The sequence below is a fragment of the Cyclopterus lumpus genome, chromosome 6 (genome assembly GCF_009769545.1).
Source record: "Cyclopterus lumpus isolate fCycLum1 chromosome 6, fCycLum1.pri, whole genome shotgun sequence".
NCBI classification, from domain to species: domain Eukaryota; kingdom Metazoa; phylum Chordata; class Actinopteri; order Perciformes; family Cyclopteridae; genus Cyclopterus; species Cyclopterus lumpus.
This window is the reverse complement of record NC_046971.1, coordinates 24,297,474-24,308,288: the sequence shown is the minus strand read 5'-3', so window position 1 is coordinate 24,308,288 and position 10,815 is coordinate 24,297,474. Positions and strand designations below refer to the sequence as shown.

General features: G+C 43.7%; 1 protein-coding gene across 11 annotated transcripts in view; it reads right to left on the bottom strand.

The window, feature by feature from the left end:
* Positions 1–1,053: 1,053 nt before the first annotated feature.
* The window catches only part of carmil2 (capping protein regulator and myosin 1 linker 2), a 55,809-nt gene continuing 46,047 nt past the window's right edge, over positions 1,054–10,815 (bottom strand). For 10 of the 11 annotated variants that reach the window (XM_034533968.1, XM_034533966.1, XM_034533967.1 and 7 more), the window contains 6 exons: positions 9,686–9,754; positions 8,337–8,599; positions 6,659–6,794; positions 5,214–5,303; positions 3,859–3,963; positions 1,054–3,772 (listed from right to left, as the gene is read on the bottom strand). In XM_034533968.1, coding sequence (XP_034389859.1) covers positions 3,261–3,772; positions 3,859–3,963; positions 5,214–5,303; positions 6,659–6,794; positions 8,337–8,599; positions 9,686–9,754 — 1,175 coding nt within the window. In that variant the 3' untranslated portion in view covers positions 1,054–3,260. Of the gene's footprint in view, positions 3,773–3,858; positions 3,964–5,213; positions 5,304–6,658; positions 6,795–8,336; positions 8,600–9,685; positions 9,755–10,815 lie in introns of those variants that run through there. The other variant, XR_004609555.1, reaches the window with a different exon arrangement.

Genomic DNA, 10,815 nt, shown 5'->3' with positions numbered 1-10,815 from the left:
GTGAGGTTCCAGTGAGGTTCTAAAAAGCTCAAAAAGAAAGCATGATGGGACTGAACATTGTGTAAAGGAAATGGATTTGACATCATTTTCAATGCATACAAATTGTGAGAAAATAACCAGAAAGTTGGGCTTATTTCTTTAATTTGATATATTAATTCATCAAGATGTTGGGTGCCACCTCACCTCTCCGTTTGTAAGAAAAACAGGCAGCCATTGTTAGAAAATCCTATGAAAACCTTAAGCTTGATGTAGGTTCCAAACCTCCTAGTTTCCGCCCACATTTGTAATTTTACTGAGCGCTTTGAAGGTCTGCTGTTCTGCTGACTGAATGTAGAAATAATCTCACTGCACCTCATATGGTGAAGAGGATAAATGGACTGACTGAACATGCTGCTCTACCTTTTGGTCCTGAGAGACCTTGAGTTTAGTACACGAGGAAATGCTATTCCGAGTGTACAGATGTGTCCTTCCTCGGCTTTCTTCTTAGCGGAGGATAAAGAAGGACGTCAAACAATGACAAGAGCTTGTCACGGCGCACGACTGAGGTCCTGCAGCGACGTAACGTCTAGTGCTGCGTGCCGGATGGAAGCAATGGAGCTGGTCCATGAACAAGAATGGCTGATTCCTTCTGCCAGTTGTCTGCCCGCTGCGAGCCCGTCGACAGAACTGCAGCGACGGAGTGCTGAGACAAGGACTAACAGACTCATTCTAACATACTCTTATATATCATATCTTTTTATTTTTTAATCATGACTTGTACTATTGCACTGTGTCGCGCACCAATCGCCAAGCCAGAGTCCTTGTCTGCAAAGACTTGGCAATCAAGCGTCTGTTCCTTAGTGTGCTAACGTGACAACGGCCACCTCCTGAGACATGCTTCAATTGAAACTGTTGTACATGTATATGGGTCAGTGAATATGTATGAGCACAATGAACCACCAGCCCACTGTAAACCAACACTGTCTCATGTACCTTTACGTGATCTCCCTGAGCATGGCGCCTCTATTTACATCTCACTCATGTTTGTTGACAGGAAATGAGTAAACTGAACTGTGGAGTTGTACTTCTTCTATTCATGCAGTGTACACAAAGTGTGCATGGCATAGTTTGATGCTAGCAGGACAGAAAGCGTATTAAACTGCACGACCTCAGTAGTAACAGTGATGTTCTGCAAACCAGATGACTTTGATTGACAGAATACAATCTAACGGTTGGTGGCCAACGCTAACACGGCCAATGGAAAAGAAAAGAAAGGTGGCATTTAAAACATCATGCACATTTTTTAAAAGTCATAACAATTTAGACACTTTCCAAAAATCCCCAATTGAAAAACAAATGGGAGCATGTGCCTAAATGTAAATAAATCCCCTAAATCTAAGTCACAATGGAATATGTATATGCCTTTCTCCTGGAACCTGCTCATGTTTTGGGGAAAAAAAGAATTCAAGAAGGCAAAGTGAGAAGTTAGAACCATGGTGGGCCCATAATGACAACATGTAGAAGCAGGTGATATAAAAGTGTGTGTGTGCCATGATGATGAGCAATCCTTTCAGTGGAGTGCGTCAGCAAAGACCTCCTGACCTGATGCTCATTGAGCTGCAGCTAGCTGTGTCCCGGTTCAGACAGAAAGGTGTGTTTCCCCTGAATGCAAAGGGAATTTAAGTGGATGCAGATTAGCTCTGGGTGGTGGAGAGTTAAACCAGTGAAACATGTTTAAACTTGAGCTAAAAAATGACTGCTTGTCTTGCAGCTTTAACATGTTGTCTAAAAACGCCAGCCCTGCCGCTTTCATCTTTTTATCCAAGGTCGTGGTGGTGGGTGGGGGTTGCGCTACCGTCGCGCCTGCCGTTACCAAGCAACTAAAATCTACGCCCTGCGATGACGATGATGATGTAGTTGCGGTAATGTAGCAGAAAACCTCACTGACTAAACTAAAGAGACAAAAAAAAGATGGATGTTGGTCGGCAAGGGTGACACCTTCTTACATACAGTCTAAGGGTGAAGCAACTCAAATCCTCCTTGGGGCGGAGGGTAAAGCTCCAGGTAGTTATGAACTGAAATGCACAGACAGCGTGTAACAAGTGGACATAGTCAAAGTGACATCACCCACTGGTTTGTGGACTGACGTTTTTGAAGGCTCGAGTCTGATTTAGTTGTCGCCATCTTGGATTATGGCCATCGCCATGATATATTTTTTTGCAACCAATGAACGGAAGTTATCATATTTGGAATGCAGAGGAGTGACGTAGAGACACCGTATACATCTCTGGTAGTGGCAGAATCGTGTCAATCACAGTAAGCATGGTCTGTTTGACTCTAAATGACCATAATCTACTAAATGAACATCACGCTGTATTGAAGACTTGAAACTAGAGATTGAGACCATAAACTCATGTTTACAATGTTTACTGAGGGAATAAATCAAGAGAGAAGTAGAGTCATTTATATAGACTTCTATACAACCAGAGGAGTCGCCCCCTGGTGGTCAGTAGAGAGAATGCATTTTTAAAGACACTTCCACATTGGCTTCATTCTGCAGAACCGGAGGTTGCCACCTGCTAAATGATTAACTTCTCATTTAGTCATTTACTGTAGACTGTTATGTACAGAAGAAAGAGAAGATATCTGCCAGCTCTGATTGGTCGCGCCCTGAAAAATAGGTGCAGCCTCGCTCTTGCTTTCAGAGCGCGGCTTTGGCCCGTCTCCATCGACAACAATTCATTAGTTTTTTTTAAACGCGACGTGAACGCTCACTTATGGCACCTGTTCATCAACGTGACGAGATGACAATATCGTTGTAATGCAGTTCCTGGATATTGTTGACATCAGTCAGAAGATGAGCTGTCAACACGCAAAAGACACACGGTGTGTTGCTAGCCTCGCAGCTAACGTCTGTTAGCTTTGTTTTGGGGGTAAATAAGCACAGACTGATCTGTACCAATAATACATACCTCATACAAACAGATGCTGCGATTGGGTACTCCTAATCAATACAAAAAACGTGGTTATTCACCCAGTATAGCAGATGTTAGCTGTAAGCTAGCTACAACTAAATACACTAAGCTTTCAAAGGGAACACCCCTGGCATGGGACACAGCAGCCGTTTTCTACTGGAGGATACAGCAGACCTCGTACACCCTCCCACTTCCTGATCTCAGTGATTCGCTGGCTCCTCTTTCTCCCAGGTCTCCTGGTGTCAGTCAGTGTGTGTGTGTGTGTGTGTGTGCCTGTGCGTGTGTGTGTGCGTGTATGTGTGTGTGTTATTCAGACAGAGGGGGCTCAGTTCTTTGGTCTGCTGGCTCTGCCTTCATTGTGTGCTGTTTAGAGACCGCCTCTCCTCCCTTCTGTGTGCTGTTTCTCACATCCGCTGTGGCTGGTGCTGTACCGGGGCTCTTCCTCTTGTGGGACAGAGGGCTCACTCGGGGGTTTTCCGGCGATCCGGATGGGATTGTGCTCGTGCTCTTTTCTCGGGGTGATGGGGACACCGGCAGTTTTTCTAGAGTTTGGGCTGCGCTGGGGCTCTTTTTCTCCCACATGGGGGGAACAGGAGGCTTCTTCTCCAGGCCCTGGGTTAGGACGGAGGGAGCTGCGGTCGGACTAAAGAGTCGGGGTGCTGACGCTTCATGTAGAGCCTGAGCTGCAGAGGAGGGACGCCCCGAGTCTCGGTTCTCCTCTTCTCCTGGAGTCGGGTGCTTGGTATCGGCTGCTGTCCGTCCTCGCTGTGCCTTCAGCTCCTCCTTCTGGGCAGCTGTCTGTTTCCCTGTGTCACCGGCTGGATGGATGGAGAGCAAAAGAAAAACAATGAATCACAGAATCAGAAAGATAGAAAGTTATGAGCATTATAAACACCTCTCTCACCCTCCTGAGCTTTCCCCCCACTAGATGGATCTTCAGCGCAGGTGTGCAGGTCTCCTCTGTTGCCACGGAAACGGATGGGGGATCTCTGCAACACTGCCTTCAGCTCTGAGAGAGATGGAGACAAATAGAGGGGCTTGAGAGTTAGTCTTTAATCCGGACATTGTGTGAAAATAAATCAGTTTGTATATCTGAACAAAATGTGTCAGTTTGTTTCACAGTCACAAACAGGGTGACACTGAATCTTTATCAGCTGATGATCAAACAGCAGATTTATTTCTATCTTTTCATAACTTTTAAGAAGAAGAAGAAATTTAGCAGTAGAAAAATTGACATTGAATAAAGTCAACATGGGATTTCAGAGCGTCAGTACTGGAGAATTGGGATCAATGGTCCATTAGTATTTCTTTGATAATCCACTCATTATAAAAAATATTATCTAAAATAAATAATTTTTTTGGGTCCGAACAAAACAAGAGCAAATCTGTTTCAGATGACAGCCGACTGTCATGTTGTAATGATCTGTCAAGATGAGTGAGACTTGAATATAGTAGCAACTTCCTGATGTTAAACTCAGACAAAACTGAAGTTATTTTACTCGGTCCTGAACACCTCAGAGATCAATTATCTGGTGATGTGGTTTCTGTAGATGGCATTGCCCTGGCATCCAACACCACTGTAAAGAATCTCTAGTTATCTTTGACCGGGACTTGTCCTTTAACTCCCACGTTAAGCAAATCTCAAGGACTGCATTTTTTCATCTACTTAACATTTCAAAAATCAGGCACATCTTGTCTAAAGATGCAGAAAAGCTGGTTCACGCGTTTGCTACTTCCAGACAAGATTACTTCAACTCCTTATTATCAGACTGCTCTAATAAGTCTCTTAAATCCCTCTGCAGCTCGTGTACTCACAAAAACTAAGAAAAGCATTAATCATACATTTCTGCCATATTCATTTAATGTGTTTATGTAACTCTGTAATGCTGTTCATTCTGAACACATGACATCTATTGCTTCTGTCCATCCGGGGAGAGGGATCCTCCTCTGTTGCTCTCCTGAAGGTTTGTTCACTTTTTTCCCTGTGAAAGGTTATTTTTGGGGAGTTTTTCCTGATCCGATGTGAGGTCAAAGGTCAGGGATGTCGTATGTGTACAGATTGTAAAGCCCTCTGAGGGGAGTTTGTAATTTGTGATATTGGGCTATACAAAATAAACTGAATTGAATTGAATAGTCTGGTCTTGTCAGGCTACATTAGCTTAGCATCTGTAAATCTCTTTATTAAACTTTCACGGACCTGTGGTTTGATGTTACATTGTTTTTATTTTACCATTTTGTATGTCCAAGGCAAGGCCTCACCTTGTGTCATGGCCAGAGTGTCCTCATGGACGGACACAGCTCTGCGCTGTGGGAGGGGCTTCATGTGTGGGCGCGGCTTAGGAAGACTCTCTGGAGGCGCACACACACACAAACACACGCACACACTCACGGTGTTAAATCAACTTTTGAAGTTACCAACTTGAACTTTAAATATGATAAAGGTGATAAAGGATTATAAAGGTGATAAAGGGGATAAATAATCATAAAGGTGATAAAGGATTATAAAGGATCATAAAGGATCATAAAGGTGATAAAGGTAATAAAGGTGATAAAGGATCATAAAGGATCATAAAGGTGATAAAGGATTATAAAGGTAATAAAGGTGATAAATGATTATAAAGGTGATAAAGGGGATAAATAATCATAAAGGTGATAAAGGATTATAACGGTGATAAAGGAGCATAAAGGATCATAAAGGTGATAAAGGATTATAAAGGTAATAAAGGTGATACATGATTATAAAGGTGATAAAGGGGATAAATAATCATAAAGGTGATAAATAATCATAAAGGTGATAAAGGAGATAAAGGATTATAAAAGGGGATAAATAAAACGCCCAGACCTTCTGGGTAGTTTTTGTAGTCACTGTCTGTTTCTGTTGTGTTTTCTGTCACTCACCCCGTCTCTCGTTTCAGACTCCTCCCTCCCTGTGGGCTGTCCTCCTGTGTGATTACAAGCCCCGCCCTCATTGTTTCCACCTGTGTCTCATTCCCCTGTGTCTTTAGTCTGTGTCTCCGCCTTGTTCTGTGCCAGATTGTCTCTTAACATTAAATGAGCTTACAAGTGATTTACCCCCGTGTGCTTTCTCGTGCTTTGACCTGTTTCTGTCCACCCGTGACTCTTTGCCTGCCTTGTCTTATTACCCGTGTACTGAACCCTGCCCGGAGTAAAGACTTTGCTTTGAACCTGACTACCTCGTCTTGAGTCTGCTTTTGAGTCCTGCTCCCAGCTCCCTAACAATAAAGGATTATAAAGGTGATGCAGGTGATAAATGGACCTGTACTTGTTTATCTCTTTTCTAGTCTTCCGACCACTCAAAGTACTTTAACACTACATGACATCATTCACCCATTCACACCCATTCATACACTGATGGGAGGGGCTAAGGTTCCACCTGCACATAGTAACTAACATTCACACACATTCATACACCATAGAACAGCTACGGGAACAATTTTGGGGTTAAGTCCTTGCCCAAGGGAACATCGACATGGGCTAGTGGAGCCGTAGATTCGAACCACCGATCCTCTGATTGATGAACGAACCTGCTCACCATTGAGCCATAGTCGCCCGATAAAGGTGATCAAGATGATAAAGGTGATAAAGCAGCTAAGAGCCTCCTCTTATCCTCCTGTCAACCACACCTGATTTCTTTCTAGTAATACATATTAATGGACGGATCCTTTGGTTTCAATGAGACGTACCGTCAGTCACCGATTGTGCTTTCTCGGAGCGATCCTGTGAGCCGGGACATCTCCATGGTGACGGGGCTGGAGGAAGCAGCTCTGTCCTGGAGGACGGAGCCAAGGAGGCGCCCTGGGGACGCTCCTGGCCCCCATTCTGGTGATGAAGATCAGAGAGAGCTCAGTGATCAGGACTGATAGAAGCATATGCAGACAGAGGACAACTGTCCAGAACACGGTCTAATCCAACAATCCTGCAAACAAAAAAGGAATCCTTCCTCCATAAGCGAATCAACTCGATGGTCCTTATGCTGCTGCTGACTTGTATTGTATAATGTGACGGGGTTCCTAATATCTAGTCTACCTTCAACTAATCCCATCGGCCATGTACAGTAGCTGTAACTTCTACAATAATCACGTTTCATCTTTCATCTCTTGACCGAACCGACTGGGTATTATGGCATCGACAAATTAAGTGCCGTTGAATTGTTCAATGTGCAAAGTTCTCTTAAGGTAGTTACTTTTTCCTATTTTCTTGCACCAGTTGGCATCCTTAATGTTGCATTGCTCTTTAGATGGTTCCCCTCACTATTGCTTGAGCCGAGTCCAACATATTCTCGAACTAATGTGCTCTTTTTTGACTCTCTAAATATTGTCTTCCTATTTGTAATTATAAATTCCACCATGGTACAGTCTTAACTCTTTTCCTTTATTATAGCTGCAGTAAGGGTTTTATTCATGTCATCTAAATGTCCTGACTTATCTATCCTGTCTCATGTTTTACCACAATATCATCTCATCATCTCATGTTAGATGATACTGATATCATAACTCAATACCTCCCATAACCAGCTGATTGACTGGAAACTAAGATCTATAGCTGATTCTACTAAAATATGCATCACCTTGTCCATTGTTTAACCCAACCGATCCTTTAATCCCCCATTAGCTCCTCTAGAGTCTGCCCATTGTAGTCTGCTGCCCCCCCCCCCTCCCCACACACACACACACACCTCATAATATATTAGAAGCATTGAAATCCCTCTGTTTTCCTGCCCAAGCCGTTCTCATTCTTCAAGCCTGATTTGTTCACAGAGGATTAGAGATTTGTAATAACAATCTTTCTTTATTCTCTAAAACCTCCTGTAGATTCTTTGGGAGTGGCTCAGGGAACAGGTGCTGGGAAGAGGCCTAATTGGCCTCAGCTGCAGGGGATCAGATGATGTGTGTCTCTTCCCTATTTTAGGTTGGATAGGGATGGAGGCGGGGACAGGAGAGCAGAGGCACAGTCTGCTAGGTAATAAAGTATACTACAGAACGATACCCTGAGTGTGCTCATTCATTGGTGCCGTGGGGGAACCTATAGGAATGTGACAGGAGATTGTTACAGGAGCTTGTTACAGGGCTATACAAATTGAATTGAATTGAAAGGGCTGATGGTTCAGCAGATCTGCTCAACACAAAGACTACATGAGGGGGAACTTTCCGTTATTGTGCCACAAGTATTTGTTTGTGTGTCTTGGTAATTACAAGAAACTGTAAACATTGCTGCCATCTTGTGGCCTGTATCCATCACAAACAAATGACATGTTCTCATATTCATTAACCTTTTGACTGGTGGTGTTCATTTCAAACGTTTGAGGATAATATTAAAGTCCACCAGGTGCTCTGCCTCTGTGTGTGAAGACTGCTGCGTTACCTGGGCTGTGGTCTGCGCTGGCCCGCCGTCATGAAGCTGCGCTCTGAGCTGGACTCTCCCCACTGAGCCGCTGGCAGGAGGAGCACAGGAGGGGTGAGCTCCTGCTCCTGCAGGAGAAGCCGGGGTGGGGAGCGGAGGCTTGGCCGCGACAGCAGGTTTGGGTGGCAGGGGCCCGACAGGGCGGTCATGGAGGACGGGCTTCGGGTGAAGGGGAGGGTCCGGTCGGATAGGGTCCAGCAATCTCATAGGGTGCCTAGGGTCTACTGGAAATGGGGGGTCAAAGCATTACGGGTTAGTTTCTTCTTTCGGACTCCTGAACTGTCTGCTCCAACACGCCCATTGAAGACGTACATATTTAAAAAAGCCTAAAGTGTTTCATATTTAATGGCAGACACTACAGGTGAATAGGGTATATATATATATATATATATATATATATATATATATATATATATATATATATACACCCTATTCACCTGTAGTATATATATATATATAGATATAGATACATAGATATATATATCACCATGAAACTTCCCCAGTTAATTACATTAAGACACGTTTTACAAGTTCTTAGACATGTAAAGTTTGAATATGCAAATAGAGGCATGATCTATTAAATTGGGACAGGGATGTCGTATGTGTACAGATTGTAAAGCCCTCTGAGGCAAATTTGTAATTTGTGATATTGGGCTATACAAAATAAACTGAATTGAAACTGAATTGAATTAAATATGTGCTAATTTGCATACATTTTCAGAACAGAATAATGAACATTGGATAAACCCAGGTTTAAAATGATTGTTTTATTTTGTGAACATATTAGAGTACAGAGGGAATTATTGGATATCTCTTGTCATTCCAACAGCCATTTTGTCCACATTTGTTGTTATAGAATTTTATATAAATCAGACTGATTTATGAACAAACCCCTCAGTGAAAACCTTCAGAATATAGAGAAGAATGAAAGAGGAAAGTTTGGTCGATGTAAGTGAAGTGGAGATTTCTAGATCAGAGCCTCATTTTGAGAAAACAACGGGTCAAAAAAAGTAACCAGTATATATATATACAAACAAACAAAGTAGTAAAACAAAGACCTGAATGAGTATTTTGGATATTTTAAACAACTACAACGAGCAATGTTTCTGCCTGGTGTCTCACCTTAAACAGAGCTCAGTAATTCCCTAAATCAGCTGCTCATTGATGTGTTTTTGGACAAAAATGGATCTCGATACCTCAGAGGAAGAAGGTAAATCAGGTTTGATACACACCTCCGGTTCGGCTCAACACATGGGAGTATTGTTATCATGTTTATCCAGATACACTATGGCAATAGATGACATTGATACCTGATGAAGTGGACATGGTTCTGGGCTTCACGTGTGTGGGAGGAGGGACAGGTTTGTCCAGGATAGCACCTGAGGGCAGAGACAGACAGCCGAGGGGTCAAGGTGAATCCGAGCTGTGCATGTAATAAATACAACATCAACACTCCCTCAGCTAGGAGTGGTCCACTGCTGTAACACAATCAGCAGAAGCTATATACAACAGTGTGAATAGTATTAAACATGGTCGAAAGGAAAGATATTTCATAAAACATACAGTATAATGTTACATAGATGTTTCAATTTGTTCCCAAATATGTTTAGCATTGCAGCAACAGCTGGCTTAAGTGAAACTTACATTTATTTCCCATACTTTTTAACTCAATTTTGCAGTGTTAATTAAAAAGAAAGCTATAGATATAGTCCGCCACGAATCGCCACGGTAACATGATGGAGGAGTTTGACAGAGAAACCTGGCGTGGGGTGATTGGAAGGAACGGTGTTTCATTATTGGACTTCTGTGCAAGCCACGCTTTGTCCATAACGAACACCATGTTCGAGCATAAGGAGGCTCATTAGTGTACCTGGTACCAGAACACCTTAGGCCGGAGATCAATGATCGACTTTGTAATCGTATCATCTGATCTGCGGCCGTATGTCTTGGACACTCGGGTGAAGAGAGGAGCAGAGCTGTCAACTGATCACCACCTGGTGGTGAGTTGGATCAGATGGCGGGGAAATCGGCTGGAAAGACCTGGCAAGCCCAAACGTGTAGTGAGGGTGAACTGGGAACGTCTGCTGGAGGATCGTTTCTGGGAGGTCCTCAACTCCCACCTCCAAAAGAACTTCTCACACATCCCAAGGGAGGTTGGGGACTTGGAATCCGAGTGGACCATAGTCAAAGCCTCTATTGTGGACGCAGCCGCTAGGAGCTGAGGTCAGAGGCCAGAAGGGCTGCAGCTACGGTGGTCGCGGATGCTAAAACTCGGGCATTGGGAGGAGTTCGGGTAGGCCATGGAGAAGGACTTTCGGTTGGCCTCAAGGAGGTTTTGGCAAACCATCCGACGGCTCAGGAAGGGAAAGCAGAGTCTAACCCAGGCTGTTCTTAGCGGGGGGAGGGGAGAGCTGCTGACCCGGATGGGGGACATCGTCAG